Source organism: Notolepis coatsorum, assembly GCF_963971535.1.
Source record: "Notolepis coatsorum genome assembly, chromosome: 2".
In the NCBI taxonomy this organism is placed as follows: domain Eukaryota; kingdom Metazoa; phylum Chordata; class Actinopteri; order Aulopiformes; family Paralepididae; genus Notolepis; species Notolepis coatsorum.
In genome coordinates, this window is record NC_140166.1 from 21010245 (window position 1) to 21029719 (window position 19475).

At 46.8% G+C, this 19475-nt stretch overlaps 1 protein-coding gene across 1 annotated transcript in view; it reads left to right on the forward strand.

Annotated features, from left to right (window-relative positions):
* Positions 1-19475, forward strand: part of LOC311222677 (integrin alpha-2-like) — a 109085-nt gene that overhangs the window by 45435 nt on the left and 44175 nt on the right. Inside the window, exons 10-14 of the mRNA XM_084307276.1 lie at positions 2493-2636; positions 5548-5751; positions 6509-6639; positions 16443-16606; positions 18267-18418. Coding sequence (XP_084163402.1) covers positions 2493-2636; positions 5548-5751; positions 6509-6639; positions 16443-16606; positions 18267-18418 — 795 coding nt within the window. The remainder of the gene's footprint in view (positions 1-2492; positions 2637-5547; positions 5752-6508; positions 6640-16442; positions 16607-18266; positions 18419-19475) is intronic.

Below are 19475 nucleotides of genomic sequence, written 5' to 3' on the forward strand. Positions count from 1 at the left end.
AGGCTGTCTATTGCCATTCTCTTTGACAAACTCTAACCTTAACCAGCTCCTTAACAGCGCCTAAACTTAACCGTTCTAACCTTAACCAACTCCGAAACAATGCCTAACCTTAACCTTAACCATAGAAATTATATTGCCATTCTCTTTGACAAACTCTAACCTTAACCAGCTCCTTAACAGCGCCTAAACTTAACCGTTCTAACCTTAACCAACTCCGAAACAATGCCTAACCTTAATCGGCGAAAGAATACACGTTAAAAAAAAATCACGTTAAAAAATATTTTCGATGGGATTCGAACTCGCCAGCAAACAAGCCATAGGATCCACAGCCATGTGTCCTTGCCAGTTGAGCTATTTGTTGGATACTGAATAAGGGGCGGTGACTTATATATATTGAGCTCCGCTCGTGTCGCATGCGCGGGCACCTCGCGCGAGCACGCCGGCGCACGCACGCCGCCGGTGCACGCACGGTAGCATTTGTCTGAAAAGAAGGGCGCTTTACCGCACTAGCGTGCGGTGACGAATGCGGAAGCATTTTTGCACTGCTTGCTTGGCATTAACGTACAGGCGTCCGGCCACCACATTTCAACAAACAACTGCATTTTCAACCACTTTACTGACAAGCTAGCAGGATACTTAGAGGGTATGGGATATATGGTGGAGAGCTTTGTGGGTGGAGTGATAGCAACCACCCCAAGAAGAGCCCCCCCCCCCCCCGATTACCATCACTATCCGAGGGAATGAGGTGGAGGTGGTGGAGTCATATAAGTTCCTTGGGGTACACCTGAACAATAAACTGGACTGGTCGGACAACACAGAGGCCCTCTACAGGAAGGGACAGAGCAGGCTGTTCTTCCTGAGGAGACTCATGTCCTTCAATGTTTGCAATAGACTGCTGCAGTCATTCTACCAGTCTGTAGTGGCCAGCGTCAGATATTCAACATAAACCCCTTCAAGTAATTTTCAGACGGAATTGTTTTATTACTATCACTATAATTATCATAACCTTTGAACAATAGATGATATTTCTAATCTGTCAGCTGTTCTATATTGCCCACATAATTGTATATATCCCATATCCTCTAAGTTTCCTGCTAGCTTGTCAGTAAAGTGGTTGAAAATGCAGTTGTTTGTTAAAATGTGGTGGCCGGACTGTAATAATTTCTGTATCAAATATGAAATATATGAATAATAATAATAATAATAATAATAATAATAATAATAATAATAATAATAATAATAATAATAATAATAATAATAATAATAATAATAATAATAATAATAATAATAATAATAATAATAATAATAATGATAATCATACAGATATTTTATATCATTTGAAAGCCCTAATTGTTATCTTCAAAATGGTACTATATATATTTACTTTGAGCATACATTTTCATAATGGAATGTTGATGCTTAGGGCTAAAGATAATGTGCAATTTTGGCCACTTGTAGCACTCATGAGCCGAACACACATCGGGCCATGTTCTGTAGCGCCGAAGAAGAAGAAGCTTCACGACATGAATCCACACGAGGGGGAAAAAAAATATTTGACTCAAAATTCCGTACGTAACTCCAAGCAGATCAAGCGTGTCCTTAGAATTCCGTACGTAAATCCAAGCAGATCAAGCGTGTCCTTAGAATTCCGTACGTAAATCCAAGCAGATCAAGCGTGTCCTTAGAATTCCGTACGTAAATCCAAGCAGATCAAGCGTGTCCTTAGAATTCCGTACGTAAATCTAAGCAGATCAAGGGTGTCCTTATGATTTACGAAACACAAATTGAGAGGTGTGTGTGTGTGGATCGTTTTTACGATTGTGGATTCTACTTTTGCGTTTGTTTATTTTGAATAGAAATCTACCCCCATAGTTCCTCGTCAAAATGAACTGCCTGTCAGAGGCCGGGAAATATTATGTTTATTTTTTATTTTGAAGAGTCCAGCTTGAAACTGCTGGTGACTGTGGGAGTTTGTGTAAATCCTCTGTTGCAAAATACAAATCACACTATAATTGTATGACCTGTATCATGTCTTCTACTATACCTGTACCGCAACTCCCTCCCTCCCCCATGCTGCTATGCTACCTGAATTTCCTCAAGGGGATCAAGAAAGGAATATATTATCTCATCCTATCTTATCAATACTGAGACTCCTTACACACTGCTGCTCACTCACTCACTCACTCACTCACTCACTCACTCACTCACTCACTCACTCACTCACTCACTCACTCACTCACTCACTCACTCACTCACTCACTGCAGTACATGCATAATGTCACTGAAAACCACTTATCTCCAGTTTTGGTCGATCTTTACATGGTTCTCAGTGTCACAACCCAAGTGTCGAGGAAATACAGTAAAAACCCGACATGTGACTTTAACAATAGTGGTCCTCAATGGAAGACAGTTGCCCTGTGTGTCACTGTCCTTAAATATGCATGTAAATCACCAACCGGTCGTGTGTTGGGATCTGTCTTTGTCTGTCATAGATCGGCTCCTACTTCGGCAGCGTCCTGTGCTCCCTGGACCTGGAAATGGACGGCATGACAGACCTCCTGCTGGTTGGAGCGCCCATGTTCATGAATGACCTGAAGAGAGAGCAGGGCAGGGTCTACCTCTTCTCTGTTACTAAGGTAGGACCACTAGCAGGACAGTCTTACTAAGGTAGGACCACTAGCAGGACAGTCATACTAAGGTAGGACCACTAGCAGGACAGTCTTACTAAGGTAGGACCACTAGCAGGACAGTCTTACTAAGGTAGGACCACTAGCAGGACAGTCATACTAAGGTAGGACCACTAGCAGGACAGTCTTACTAAGGTAGGACCACTAGCAGGACAGTCTTACTAAGGTAGGACCACTAGCAGGACAGTCTTACTAAGGTAGGACCACTAGCAGGACAGTCTTACTAAGGTAGGACCACTAGCAGGACAGTCTTACTAAGGTAGGACCACTAGCAGGACAGTCTTACTAAGGTAGGACCACTAGCAGGACAGTCTTACTAAGGTAGGACCACTAGCAGGACAGTCTTACTAAGGTAGGACCACTAGCAGGACAGTCTTACTAAGGTAGGACCACTAGCAGGACAGTCTTACTAAGGTAGGACCCCTAGCAGGACAGTCTTACTAAGGTAGGACCACTAGCAGGACAGTCTTACTAAGGTAGGACCACTAGCAGGACAGTCTTACTAAGGTAGGACCCCTAGCAGGACAGTCTACCTCTTCTCTGTTATTAAGGTAGAGCCACTAGCAGGACAGTCTACCTCTTCTCTGTTACTAAGGTAGGACCACTAGCAGGACAGTCTACCTCTCTGTTACTAAGGTAGGACCACTAGCAGGACAGTCTACTTCTTCTCTGTTACTAAGGTAGGACCACTAGCAGGACAGTCTTACTAAGGTAGGACCACTAGCAGGACAGTCTACCTCTCTGTTACTAAGGTAGGACCACTAGCAGGACAGTCTACCTCTCTGTTACTAAGGTAGGACCACTAGCAGGACAGTCTTACTAAGGTAGGGCCACTAAGACAGCCACCCCTGCTGTAATGTCAGGGTGGATTAGGTTTAGGTTTACTTTATTTGTTCAAGGGGGACAGCGTACATTAATAAACATTTTAAAAACGTAAATGCACCAAATTTTGGCCAAAAGGCTAATTTCCATTGGCAGTCCCCCTGCCAGAAGGTACAGGCTAAAATCCGATGTAAAAAAGGGTTAGCAATACAAACAGAATATAAGCGAGATAAATATCATTAGAATAAAAACACAAACAAAAGCACATATAGTAGAACATAAGATAGGGATACAGGGATACAGGGCACAATACAGTCATGGACACAAGGATGGCCAAGCGATCTACACTGTAATGTCAGGGTGGATGGCCAAGCGATCTACACTGTAATGTCAGGGTGGATGGCCAAGCGATCTACACTGTAATGTCAGGGTGGATGGCCAAGCGATCTACACTGTAATGGGTACCCAGGCAGTGTGATGGTGACAATGTTTTCTGTACTCATGAGAACACAAAAGTATTTCTTTGTGTGTGGGTAGCAGTGGGAGGCTGAGAGAGAACCCTGGTGGTGATGATGATTATGTTACGTAAAACAGGGATGAAGGTTATACATATATACTGTATTAGGGCTGTCCCCGACTAAGGATTTGGATGGTCGACTAGGATTGGCCAAAATTTGCCGTTAGTCGACTATTGGTCGACCTAAAAAAAAAAGTATATATATATATATATATTTTTTTTTTTTTATCATTCGATTTGGGCTGTGGGGGGTGCTTAATGTCTGAAGGAGTCGACTGAAGGCTTCTTGTCCTCTGCAAAAGCATGCAATTGGTCCACTGATGGATACATCTTGATATTTGTCTAGTCTAGTGTATTAGATGGGTGAAATCCTCTTTCAGTGCCTCTGTGCTTGTTTTCGTAGGCAGTTAGCCTCTGGTATGCGTGCCATTAGCGTTAGCCACGCTTCTAGGCCTTTTTTCTTTGGAAAGAATGATAATTTATTTTTTTAAATATTAATATTTTATTTTAATTCTTTTTATTATATTCGACTAAGAGTTTGGCCAGTCGACTACGGCTCCTTTCGACCGATTAGCCCTACTGTATATCTATATATTTAAAGCATGCAAAGCTGCAGAACGAGATCTGCTTAAAGGTCCCCTATCTATAAATGGCCTTTTCCAGTGGTTTGCATTGTTTTCTAGCAATGTGGGGTTGTACCAACACTGACTAGATGTGAAATGTCTACCCAGTCCCTTTCCTCCAGTTCAGCTGAGACAAGAACCTCCCCCACTGAACCAAGCCATTCTGAATTGACTCGCTCTCTGGCGTGTTAAGGCGCTGATCTGCCACCGCCCGCCCACAATCAACTGTGATACGTTGAAATTATGATCAAAACAGAGCGAGTGGAAATAATGCGGAAGTGGTATCCCTGTCAGTCAGCACTTTCTCAAAAGAGAGAGAGAGAAGAGAGAGAGAGAGAGAGAGAGAGAGAGAGAGAGAGAGAGAGAGAGAGAGAGAGAGAGAGAGAGAGAGAGAGAGAGAGAGAGAGAGGAGAGGAGAGAGGCTCATACGGTGCGAGTCTCGGAGCGCACTGCATTGAGAGAGATGGGGTTTATGTCTCTCTCTCTCTCTCTGTCAAGAGAGCACTCTGTATCACTGTCAACTGTTACAAAATATGCGTCAGCACACACACACACAGACACACATGAAAACACACAGAGACAGCACACGCACACACAAATTGGCCAGGCTGCAGACGCCTCTCTCCCTCTCTCTCCCTCTCTCTATCTGTTTCTCCCTCTCTCTACCTGTTTCTCCCTCTCTCTATCTATCTGCCTCTCTCTCTCTCTCTCTCTCTCTCTCTCTCTCTCTCTCTCTCTCTCTCTCTCTCTCTCTCTCTCTCTCTCTCTCTCTCTCTCTCTCTCTCTCTCTCTCAGATGTGTTCCATAGACTCACAGGAATTGTGTAAAATTGCCCAAATAGTGAAAAATAAAGCAGAATATGACCCCTTTAAAGTTCTCCCTCTCTTCCCACTTGCAGGGTATCCTGACCGAGCAGGGCTTCCTCGTCGGTCCGTCCCCGGGAGAGAGTGCTCGTTTTGGGGCAGCCATCTCCGCCATTCCTGACCTGGACCTGGACGGCTACAGCGATGTGGCGGTGGGAGCGCCCCTAGAGGATGGAGAGAGAGGTGTCATCTACGTCTACAACGGGGAGAAGAAGACACTGCGCACACAGTTCTCACAGGTAGGAGGTGGAAAAGATGAAAAACACTTGAACAGTTAAACAGTTAACGTTGCACCAGGGACTGACCAGAATCTGAGCTTCCACACTTAAGTTTCTGTGATGGTAAGCAATATGGTAATCAATATGGTAACTAGGGATGCTCGATATTGGCTTTTTTACCAATACCGATATACCGATATTGTCCAACTCTTAATTTCCGATACCGATATCAACCGATATCAACCGATACCGATATATGCAGGGTTTCCCCCCCAAAAAACGGAATAATTTCAGGTAATTAACATTACATATCTCTTGTCGTGTAATTAACACAACATTATGCATACTTTGACAATAAATAAAATAATAATTTGTTCTTACTTGCTTGCCTGGGTAAATAAAGGTTAAATAAATGTAAAAAAATAAAGCAATTTTTACCGATTTTACCGATACCGATATTTTCCGATATCAAATTTTTATGCCAATATCGGCCGATAATATCGGTAGGCCGATAATATCGGACATCCCTAATGGTAACCAATATGGTAATCAATTCCCAAATCAATATTCAAATGTCAAATGTTTTTGTTACCACTCCAAAAAGGTACCTACACAGCCTATAGAAATAAAAATCCACCATACATTTTGAAAAGCAGTTAATTTAGTCATGAGAACTTTCAGAAAACGACCTACCTATCTAGTCATCTACCTGCTGCGTTGAACCTGGTTGTTTGTTGTTTACCTGTGTTTTACGTGCCAGTGATCTCATGTGTTTCAGAGAATCCCGGGCTCTAAGCTGGACCCTACACTGCAGTATTTTGGACGTTCTCTAGACAGCTATGGAGATCTGAATGATGACACTATTCCCGACATCTCAGTGGGAGCTCGGGATAAAGTGGTCCAGCTCTGGTACGTTCTCTCATCACACACTGGTACTGTACGTTCTCCTCTCACACACTGGTATGTTCTCCTCTCACACACTGGTACTGTATGTTCTCCTCTCACACACTGGTACGTTCTCCTCTCACACACTGGTACGTTCTCCTCTCACACACTGGTATGTTCTCCTCTCACACACTGGTACGTTCTCTCGTCACACACTGGTACGTTCTCCTCTCACACACTGGTACGTTCTCCCGTCACACACTGGTACGTTCTCCCTCCCGTCACACACTGGTACGTTCTCCCGTCACACACTGGTACGTTCTCCTCTCACACACTGGTACGTTCTCCAGTCACACACTGGTACGTTCTCCTCTCACACACTGGTACGTTCTCTCATCACACACTGGTACGTTCTCCCGTCACACACTGGTACATTTTCCCGTCACACACTGGTACGTTCTCTCATCACACACTGGTACGTTCTCCCGTCACACATTGGTACGTTCTCCCGTCACACACTGGTACATTCTCCCGTCACACACTGGTACGTTCTCCCGTCACACATTGGTACGTTCTCCCGTCACACACTGGTACGTTCTCCTCTCACACACTGGTACGTTCTCCTCTCACACACTGGTACATTCTCCTCTCACACACTGGTACGTTCTCCTCTCACACACTGGTACGTTCTCCTCTCACACACTGGTACGTTCTCCTCTCACACACTGGTACGTTCTCTCATCACACACTGGTACGTTCTCCCGTCACACCCATGTACATGTCGAAATACTTCCCAAAGGTCAGTGAATACCACGCCCACAACACCAGAGGGAGTTCCACAAATCATGTGCAACCCAGATTCGGCACAAACAAGGGACTAAACACATTTTGCAATTATGCCACAACAATGTGGAACACCCTACCCACAGCCGTAAAAAGATGTGAATCTCTACCCACATTCAAAACCGCTCTTAAAGAGCACATACAGGAGGCTGCAATTAGAAACTGGCCACCGTAAAGGTCCAAACCCCCCCCCCCCCCCCCAAATAGACAGTCTCCTCCCCACCGTATGTATATATTTTCTCCCCACCGTATGTATATTTTTTCTCCCACCCATCCCCACCTAATGTACAGTCTCCTCCCCATCATAATGTATATAATCATTCTCCTGTCACACACTGGAACATTCTCCCATCACATACTGTTACGTTCTCCTGTCACACACTGGAACATTCTTCCATCACACACTGGTATGTTCTCCTGTCACACACTGGAACATTCTCCCATCACACACTGGTACGTTCTCCTGTCACACACTGGTACGTTCTCCTCTCACACACTGGTACGTTCTCCTCTCACACACTGGTACGTTCTCCCGTCACACACTGGTACGTTCTCCCGTCACACACTGGTACGTTCTCTCATCACACACTGGTACGTTCTCCTCTCACACACTGGTACGTTCTCTCATCACACACTGGTACGTTCTCTCGTCACACACTGGTACGTTCTCCTCTCACACACTGGTACGTTCTCTCGTCACACACTGGTACGTTCTCTCATCACACACTGGTACGTTCTCTCGTCACACACTGGTACATTCTCTCGTCACACACTGGTACGTTCTCTCGTCACACACTGGTACGTTCTCTCGTCACACACTGGTACGTTCTCTCGTCACACACTGGTACGTTCTCTCGTCACACACTGGTACGTTCTCTCGTCACACACTGGTACGTTCTCTCGTCACACACTGGTAGTGGTACGTTCTCCTCTCACACACTGGTACATTCTCTCGTCACACACTGGTACGTTCTCTCGTCACACACTGGTATGTTCTCTCTCACACTGGTACTGTATGTTCTCCTCTCACACACTGGTACATTCTCTCGTCACACACTGGTACGTTCTCTCATCACACACTGGTACGTTCTCCTCTCACACACTGGTACGTTCTCCCGTCACACACTGGTACGTTCTCCTCTCACACACTGGTACGTTCTCCTCTCACACACTGGTACGTTCTCCTCTCACACACTGGTACGTTCTCCCGTCACACACTGGTACGTTCTCCTCTCACACACTGGTACGTTCTCCTCTCACACACTGGTACGTTCTCTCGTCACACACTGGTATGTTCTCCCGTCACACACTGGTACGTTCTCCCGCCACACACTGGTACATTCTCCTCTCACACACTGGTACGTTCTCCCGTCACACACTGGTATGTTCTCTCATCACACACTGGTACGTTCTCTCGTCACACACTGGTACGTTCTCCCGTCACACACTGGTACGTTCTCCCGTCACACACTGGTACGTTCTCCCGTCACACACTGGTATGTTCTCCCGTCACACCCATGTACATGTCGAAATACTTCCCAAAGGTCAGTGAATACCACGCCCACAACACCAGAGGGAGTTCCACAAATCATGTGCAACCCAGATTCGGCACAAACAAGGGACTAAACACATTTTGCAATTATGCCACAACAATGTGGAACACCCTACCCACAGCCGTAAAAAGATGTGAATCTCTACCCACATTCAAAACCGCTCTTAAAGAGCACATACAGGAGGCTGCAATTAGAAACTGGCCACCGTAAAGGTCCAACCCCCCCCCCCCCCCCCCCCAAATAGACAGTCTCCTCCCCACCGTATGTATATATTTTCTCCCCACCGTATGTATATTTTTTCTCCCACCCATCCCCTCCTAATGTACAGTCTCCTCCCCATCATAATGTATATAATCATTCTCCTGTCACACACTGGAACATTCTCCCATCACATACTGTTACGTTCTCCTGTCACACACTGGAACATTCTTCCATCACACACTGGTATGTTCTCCTGTCACACACTGGAACATTCTCCCATCACACACTGGTACGTTCTCCTGTCACACACTGGAACATTCTTCCATCACACACTGGTACAGTACGTTCTGTTTGGTTTGTGGCGAGGGGAGGTGTGTAGAACCCAAATGCTGGACAATGGTTATGAACCAGAGAGAGGAGGCAGAGTCGATGGAGTAAAGTATAATGAAAGGCTTTACTGAGCAGTAGTAAACAAACAAGAAACAATACACAGCATGGCTGGAGAACGGTGCTAGGAAGCGGGAACAGACTCACGAGGAAATACAGGAATACAAGGCTTTCACGAGGGGAACACAAGGTAAAGGGCTATTCCGCGAACGGCAGGAATAGCAGGGATAACAGATCACAGCACGGAAAGGTACTGGCACAGGAAACAAAACAATGGCGCAACACTGGTAGACAGGGGGCGGCATGAATATATAGAGGACTAATTAGACTGACAAGAAACAGCTGGGGCTAGGACACAAGAATAATAATACAACACTGGGAATACAGGACTAGACGAACAAATTAATATGAATACACACACAGGGAACAACAGGGCTAGACTAGGACATAAGAATATACACAATGAATACAACAGGACAAGGACACAAGACTATAGGCAGGGACATTACAGATGACATGAGACCAGGCTGAGGCTATGACGTATGATGTGATAGAACGAAAATGAACGATGACAATAACAAATAGTCCAAAACGGCGTAGTACGGCCGATGAGCACACAACGGTGCCAGAGGATGAATGTTCAAAAAGTCCCGATTATGACAGTACCCCCCCCCGAAGGACCGACCAGGGACAGGCAGGGCGAAGGACCGAGACCCCGGAAAAAACTGGGGACGAGGATACGGAAAATTTAGCCGGGGGGCGGAGAAAATAACCCAGGAGGGGCACAGTAGCAGGGGGGGCGGGGAACAGGACCAGAAGGGAGCCCGGAGAAGGGCGCACGGGGCACGGGATCAGGGGCAGTGGAGAGGGGGACAGAGGCCCGGAGAGGGGGGCTGGAGACAGGGACCGAGGCCCGGAGAGGGGGGCCGTAGACGGGGACAGATGACCGGTGAGGGGGGCTGGAGACGGGGACAGGGGCCCGGTGAGGGGGGCTGGAGACGGGGACAGGGGCCCGGTGAGGGGGCCCGGAACAAAGGGGCGAGGGCGACAACCCCCGGAGCAGGACCCCGGACGGGGGCCACTCCAGGTGCAAACCTCGGGACCGAACCAGGGAGCCCGGAGAAGAGAGGCGAAGGCGACGACCCCGGAGTAGGACCCCGGACGGGGGCCACTCCAGGTGCAGACCCCGGGACCGAACCAGGGGGCCCGGAGAAGAGGGGCCAAGGCGATGACCCCGGAGTAGGACCCCGGACGGGGGACACTCCAGGCGCAGATCCCGGGACCAGGCGCAGGACCACGGCGCAGGGCTGGGCCAGACGAGGAGCCGGGACCCGACGAGGAGCCGGGACCAGACGAGGAGCCGGGACCAGATGAGGAGCCGGGATCAGACGAAGAGCCGGGACCAGACAAAGGGCCGGGACGCCTGAATGCCTTCTACAACAGAACTGCGTTTCCGCGTCTCTGATTGGCCAGGTCATTTCTGGTCATGTGACGCGTACGCCCAATCGTGGGACCGCAAGTTTCTACACTGGTTAAGCTTAGGCGCTCGTTCGAAGTTGGTTAAGGTTAGAGTTTGTCTTAGAGCATGGCAATAGAACGCCTGCCCTGATTCCGACGGTTAAGCTTAGGCACTCTTTCGAAGTTGGTTAAGGTTAGAGTTTGTCTTAGAGCATGGCGATAGAACGCCAGGTAGTTTGCAGGCTGTTAGACCCGGAAATAGGCGCAGAACTTGCTGTCCCACGATTGGCGCACATGTCACATGACCTGGCCAATCAGAGCGCAAAACTCGAACGCGGAAACGCAGTTCTGTTGTAGAAGGCATACGCGCGGCCGGGACCAGACGAGGAGCCGGGACCAGACGAGGAGCCGGGACCAGATGAGGAGCCGGGACCAGACGAGGAGCCGGGACCAGACGAGGAGTCGGGACCAGGCGAGGAGCCGGGACCAGACGAGGGGCCGGGACCAGACGAGGAGGAAGACCCGGGCGTGGAGGCCGGACCGGACGTAGAGACGAGACCCGACGTGGGAGCCAGACCAGACGACGAGGAAGGGCCGGGCACGGAGGCCGGGCCGGACGTTGAGACGGGACCAGGCAAGAAGCCGGAGGCAGGCGACTCCCCGGGGACAGGAGCAGGAGCACGACCCAGACTAGACGTCGGTGTCTCCCTGGGAGCCGGAGGAGGAACAGGGGCCATAGGGAATGAGCTAGCTGACGGGGCAGCTGTGGGAGCCTGGCAAACTGCAGGGGCTGAAATAGCAGACGGGGCTGTACTAGCTGTGGAAGCCTGGTTAGCTGCAGGGGCTAAGCTAGCAGACGGGGCTGTACTAGCTGTTGAGACCATGGGGTTAGCCGATGGGGCGGCTCCAGGTAAACTGACCTTGCTAGCTGAAGGGGCAGTCCTAGCAGTGGGGAAACTGACCTTGCTAGCTGAAGGGGCAGTCCTAGCAGTGGGAGACAAGCTAGCTGAATGAGCTACACACACAGTGGGGCTAGCAGGCAGAGCTGAGGTGTTAGCAGTAGGTACTCTGGCAGGTGAGGCTATGCTAGCCTTCCTAGACTTACTAGCTCTCAGAGACTTGCTAGCAGTACGAACTACGCTAGCAGATGGGGCTAACGTGCTAGCAGTAGCTATGCTAACAACTGGGGCCATGCTGGCAGTAGAGGCTTCACCAGCAGAGGAGGCCATGCTAGCTGTGGAAACTATGCTAGCAGTAGGGACTGGACTAGTTACCTGGGTAGTGCTAGCTGCAGGACCTGTGCTACAGTAGCTGCAAGGGCTACACTAGCGGGGGCTAGGTTAGCTGCCTGGGCAGTACTAGCTGCAGGGCCTGTGCTAGCTGTAGAGGGTACACTAGCCGAGAGGGTTTGGATGCTAGCTGTAGGTGCTACACTAGCGGGGAAAACTGAGGTGCCAGCTGCAGTACCTACACTAGCAGGCAGGGCTACACTAGTAGGTGAAGTCGGGGGGGAAGCTGCAGAAGCTACAGGGGCTGAACCAGCTCTAGGGGCTATGCTAGCAGCAGACGCTAAGCTAGCAGTTGAGTCCTGGTTCGCTGTAGAGGCTAAGCTATCTGCAAAGGGCCTGACAGGGTTAGCAGCTTGGCAGTCGGCTGGGGAGTTGGGGTCCTGGAAAAGCCCCCTAAACATGTTCCCGGCCAGTAACCGGAGTTCGCATGCTCTTCCAGGACTCCACTTCATCATGGAGAACACCAGGCGATAAGCTCTCTTTCGCTCCTCCAGACTGCAGGCCGGAGAATAATTGCCCAGGAATTCTTGAAAAAGGGAATGTGCCTCATGAAACCTGTCCCAGAGGGGGGCTACGGGACCAGTAGGGGACGCTATACTAGCAGAGAGGGCTATGGTGCTAGCTGTAGATGCTACACTAGCAGGAAGGGCTATGCTAGTCTTCTTGGGTTTGCTAGCCTTCTGAGACTTGCTAGCAGTGCGTGCTACGCTAGCCGGCGGGGCTTTAGCGGACTGGACAGTAGCAGGAGGGAGTAAGCCAGTGGTAGAGAACGAGCCTACACTGAGTCTCCTAACAGAAGAAACCATAGTCTTAGCTGTGGGGACAGAGGTTCTGCTAGCTGCACTAGCTACGGGGACTAGGCTAGCGGCCGTGCTAGTAGCCTGGGCTTTATTAGTTGTCATACAGAAGTACAGAATACTTTTATACAAAATGCTTCTTTCTGTTACGCTCCAGAGACTGTGCTAGACAAAAATAGATAAGTATAAAATAAGTATAGCAAGTATAAAATAGAAGTCAAGTACGTAGACAAAAGTGTTCAGTATATACATATATACAATGTACAATGCAGAGTAGAAGTAACTGAGTTACAATACAATATACTATACAGTACAAAGCAGAAATGGGATGAGGTACAATTTAGGTACAATTTACAGTAAGGTGGGTTGTAGTGCAAATTCTTTACCAATAAATATAAAGTGTGTTTAGGTGTTCTAAAGTGGGTAAAGTGGGTGCTGCAGTGAGTTGTTTGTTTAAAGTGAGTGTGTGCGTGTGGATGTGTGTGCTGTGAGTGCATTTGATGGTTGTTACATAGTGTTATTGTCATTTAGCATTCTGATGGCCTGAGGATAGAAGCTTCTTCTGAGTCTCTCTGTGCTTGACATGAGACTCCGGTATCGCTTGCCTGACCGCAGCAGTTCAAAGAGGCAGTTGTTTGGGTGGCTGGAGTCTTTGATAATTCTCTTAGCCTTACCCATGCACCGCTTGTTGTAAATGTCCTGGAGAGTGGGAAGCCCCGCTCCAATTGTGTGTTTGGCTGAACGGGCCACTCTCTGTATTCTGCTACGGTCTTGTGCGGTGCTATTCCCAAACCAGGAGGTGATATTGCCAGTCAGGATGCTCTCTATTGTGCATGAGTAAAAGTTCTTAAGGATCTTCTGACTGACTTGGAACTTCCTGAGGAAGTAGAGGCGTTGCCGTGCCTTCTTCACAACACTGTCAATGTGTGTGGTCCATGTCAAGTCCTCGGATATGTGGACTCCGAGGTACTTGAAACTGTTCACTCTCTCAACCGGTGCCCCGTCGATGCTGAGGGGGCTGTAGTCCCTGACCCCCGACCTCCTGAAGTCCACAATCATCTCTTTTGTTTTGCTGACGTTCAGGGAGAGGCAGTTCTCCTGACACCACTGCAACAGATTCTCTACCTCTTCCAGGTAGGCCCTCTCGTCGTTGGCAGAGATCAGGCCCACCACTACTGTGTCATCAGCAAATTTTATGATTGTGTTGTTGTTCCGCTGTGCCACACAGTCATGTGTGTACAGGGAGTAGAGGCGGGACTCAGAACACAGCCCTGGGGGGCCCCTATGTTGAGCGTGATGGATGAGGAGGTGCAGTTGCCTGCTCTCACCACCTGGGGTCTACCCGTCAGGAAGTCCAAGACCCACTGGCAGAGGTCATAGTTCAAGCCCAGCTCCCATAGGCTAGCTGTACTAGCTACGGGAGCTAGGCTAGCGGCAGTGCTGGTAGCCTGGGCTGTGTTAGCAGAGAGAGCTAAGGGGGTAGCTGTCGAAGCTACAATGGCTACAGGGGCTAAGCTAACCACAGGGGCCTTGCCGGCCGGCGGGGCGGTCCCAGCATTAGAGGCTTTGTTAGCTATAGGGCCTGTGTTGGTTGAGAGAGCTAAGGGGATAGCTGCCGAAGCTACATTGGCTACAGGGGCTAAGCTAACCACAGGGGCCTTGCCGGCCGACGGAGCGGTCCCAGCATTAGAGGCTTTGGTTGCTATAGGGCCTGAGCTGGCTACCTGGACAGTGAGGCCTGCAGAGCCTATGCTAACTGCTATAGGGGCAATACTAGCGGTGGCGGGTATGCTAGTAGGACTAGCTGAGGTGCTAACCACCGATAGTCTAGCAGGTGAGGCTAAGCTAGCCTTTTTAGCATTACTAGCTCTTCGAGACCTACGCGCAGCGCGAGCCACGCTAGCAGACGGAGCTAACATGCTAGCAGACGGAGCTAACATGCTAGCAGACGGAGCTACTGAGGTCTTACTTGCAGGGGAGGGCGTGCTGGAAGCCGTGGCTTTGCTGGGGGCAGAGCGCCAGAGCGCCCGAATCAACAGTCCCAGCTGCCGGTCATGTTCCGTGAGCAGTGGAGCCTGCTCCGCGCTGCACGTCTCACTTGCGCAGGTGAGCAGCACGTGCAGCTGCATCATTTCCCCCGAGGACGAAGAGCGGAAATCTCCCTCGAAGAAACGCTCCACGGTGAGCAGCGCGTCGCTTGCTCAGTCTCTCCCGTTGCCCGCTGGGTTCAGGCTTGGTCGCGCCATTCTGTTAGGGTTTGTGGCAAGGGGAGGTGTGTAGAACCCAAATGCTGGACAATGGTTATGAACCAGAGAGAGGAGGCAGAGTCGACGGAGTAAAGTATAATGAAAGGCTTTACTGAGCAGTAGTAAACAAACGAGAAACAATACACAGCATGGCTGGAAAACGGTGCTAGGAAGCGGGAACGGACTCACAGGGAAATACAGGAATACAAGGCTTTCACGAGGGGAACACAAGGTAAAGGGCTATTCCGCGAACGGCAGGAATAGCAGTGGATAACAGATCACAGCGCGGAAAGGTACTGGCACAGGAAACAAAACAATGGCGCGACACTGGTAGACAGGGGGTGGCATGAATATATAGAGGACTAATTAAACTGACAAGAAACAGCTGGGGCTAGGACACAAGAATAATAATAATACAACACTGAGAATACAGGACTAGACGAACAAATTAATATGAATACACACACAGGGAACAACAGGGCTAGACTAGGACATAAGAATATACACAATGAATACAACAGGACAAGGACACAAGACTAATAGGCAGGGACATTACAGATGACATGAGACCAGGCTGAGGCTATGACATGTGATAGAACGAAAATGAACGATGACAATAACAAATAGTCCAAAACGGCGTAGTACCGCCGATGAGCACATGACGGTGCCAGAGGATGAATGTTCAAAAAGTCCAGATTATGACAGTTCTCCTGTCACACACTGGAACATTCTTCCATCACACGCTGGTACGTTCTCCTGTCATACACTGGAATATTCTTCCATCCCACACTGGTATGTTCTCCTGTCACACACTGGAACAATCTTCCATCACACGCTGGTGTTTTATGATGTCACAATATAGAGAATATTAGGACATAACTCTGACGCAATATATACTATTGTTTTGTTTGTGTTAAATTCAGTCAATACATTGATCATTTAGCCTAATACCATATTATGGTAATCATTTTAAATTATCAGTTATGACTCAAATTCTAGCTTTTTGGAGATGACAGGTTTACCTGACAGTGATGACATGTATGTTGTTTACAGGTCCCGTGGTGTAGCTGCTGTGACAATCAGAGCTTCTTTCACTCCTGATAAAATCATGATTCTCAGCAAGCCTTGTGAGATTAACGGACAGAAGCTTTCCTGTTTCAACGCCAACCTCTGCTTTAGCGCCACCTTCAGGCCCAAGAACCCTGTTGGACCCCTTGGTAAGTCTGGTGCCAGATAATGATAATAAGGCCATGAAGCATGTTTCATACCTCCTGTGGTCTGTACAGTCTACATGACACGATGGTACAGTCTACATACAGTAAGTAGCATGATGGTACCGTCTACATCAGTGGTTCTCAACTGGTCTAGCCTCGGGACCCAACATTTTCCTTAGTCATTAAGTCGCGACCCAACATTTTTAACCACTATGATTTATGTAAAAAAAAAAGTTTGCAGTAATATGCAATCTTTCAAAACATGAAATAAACACACAAAAAAACGCAACAAAAGTGCAACTATTGCTAAAAACCCAATGAAATCAAATAATAATAAATAATTATGCTTAGCAGATTTCTTAGCTTAACATAACAGACATACAGTAAGTTTGGGGGAACTAATGGGATAACTGGGGTTGCAACAAAAGTGCAACTAGGGCTAAAAACCCAATGAAATAAAATAATAATAATAATAATAATAATAATATAATAATAATAATAATAATAATAATAATAATAATAATAATAATAATAATAATAATAATAATAATAATAATAATAATAATAATAATAATAATAATAATAATAATAATAAATAATTATGCTTCTTAGCAGACTTCTTAGCTTAACATAACAGACCTACAGTAAGTTTGGGGGAACTAATGGGATAACTGGGGTTGCAACAAAAGTACAACTAGGGCTAAAAACACAATGAAATAAAATAATAATAATAATAATAATAATAATAATAATAATAATAATAATAATAATAATAATACTAATAATAATAATAATATTATAATAATAATAATAATAATAATAATAATAATAATAATAATAATAATAATAATAATAATAATAATAATAATAATAATAATAATAATAATAATAATAAATAATATATCCTTCTTAGCAGACTTCTTAGCTTAACATCCCAGGGAACTAATGGGATAACTGGGGATGTTGTTTGCTCCTGACAAGTCTTAAAGTCTGGGGTGATGGTAGACAAAGCAACTCTGAGGTCATGCACAATGTCCAATCTGTTTCTCTGCGTTGTCTTCAGCCACTTTCACAAAGATAGGTAGTGCAAAAAAATTATTATAAAAAAATAAATTACCTTATTTTTTTACACACACATCCGCAACCCACTCAAGATGGCCCCGCGACCCACTTTTGGGTCGCAACCCACCAGTTGAGAAACACTGGTCTACATGGCATGATAGTGCTGTTTTCATGTTGTTCTGAACTTGGATGAGTCCAGACATTGATTGAACCAAACAGTGATCTCCTACAGACAGTGTGATAACAGCAGCTTGTTCTTCTAACCGTGATCTACTACAGACAGTGTGATAACAGCAGCTTGTTCTTCTAACAGTGATCTACTACAGACAGTGTGATAACAGCAGCTTGTTCTTCTAACAGTGATCTACTACAGACAGTGTGATAACAGCAGCTTGTTCTTCTAACAGTGATCTCTACTACAGACAGTGTGATAACAGCAGCTTGTTCTTCTAACAGTGATCTCTACTACAGACATTGTGATAACAGCAGCTTGTTCTTCTAACAGTGATCTCTACTACAGACATTGTGATAACAGCAGCTTGTTCTTCTAACAGTGATCTACTACAGACAGTGTGATAACAGCAGCTTGTTCTTCTAACAGTGATCTCCTACAGCCTGACTCTGGACGCTGATCTCCAGTCTCACCATGCCGTCTCCAGAGGACTGTTCAGACAAAACAACCAACGCTCTCTCTCTGGAACTGTACAGATATCATCCAAGCCTGTGTGTGAGGAGTATCAGGTCTACGTCCAGGTAATGAAAGGATAGTGTCAGAAATAGAGCAAGCTCTGCATCACTTTTCACGCACGTGCAGCAAAGCTTTAAAGGTGATATGATGTAGAGTAATGTTTTTTTTTATATATTGTTTTGAAAAATACATCCACAGAGCTTTTGCACATGTGCGGAATATATATATTTTTTATTGATTAACACTTTCAGTGCCGGCCTCCGTTTCCTATTTACCCTGTTGAATGCCACCACCCACTTCAATGATAGCGTTAAAAACGCATAATCTATGTTTTTAATTATGGCTATGTGTCTAATCTGCCCGTCGCTTATTAATGACTTGTTTGCAGTCAACATTGTCGAAACAGATTGTTTTTTAATCGGTTCATATCCTTTTTATAGCACTTCGAAAAGCTATCGTTTTCTGGAAAATTTCTGGAAAATAGAAAGATTCCGTAATAAACGGCATTTATTGGAATATTCTCGAATACACTAGACACGTTATCATTTGTCGGCCTATTTATGAATAGTTTTCAAATAAACACTAGATTATCGATAGTATATGTGTACTTATGCACGCTATAGAAGCGATCTGAGAAATCGATTCTCTTATTTCCTCAACAGCACACACACACACACACACACATATACACATACGGGACACGCTGAGATATAGGTCAAAACAGCTCCGATTACCCCAAGACTGGTAACATAGATTCCTTACCTTAGATCAGATGTTCTCCAAAAAGATTATTCCAATTCCTGATCGCCATTCCAAATATCGATCACGTTTATTGATTGATTATTGGCTGCTGTAAATATATATTCCAGGCTGCTTTCCATCTCGCGATCACTTCCCTCTTCATCAGACGGCTCGCCAGCATAGTGGAGCCAGTAGGCCCCCCCCCCACACATCCACCACACATCCACCAGTGTAATCGAATGGCCTGGAGTTACACAGGGATAGACGATAGGGGGCGGTATTTTCCCATCGGAGCTCCTAGAGGGGCTGCTGTATCAGCGGGAGACTCGGTTGATGAAATATGAATTCAGATCGCTAATAAAAAAAAAAAAGACAATTTGC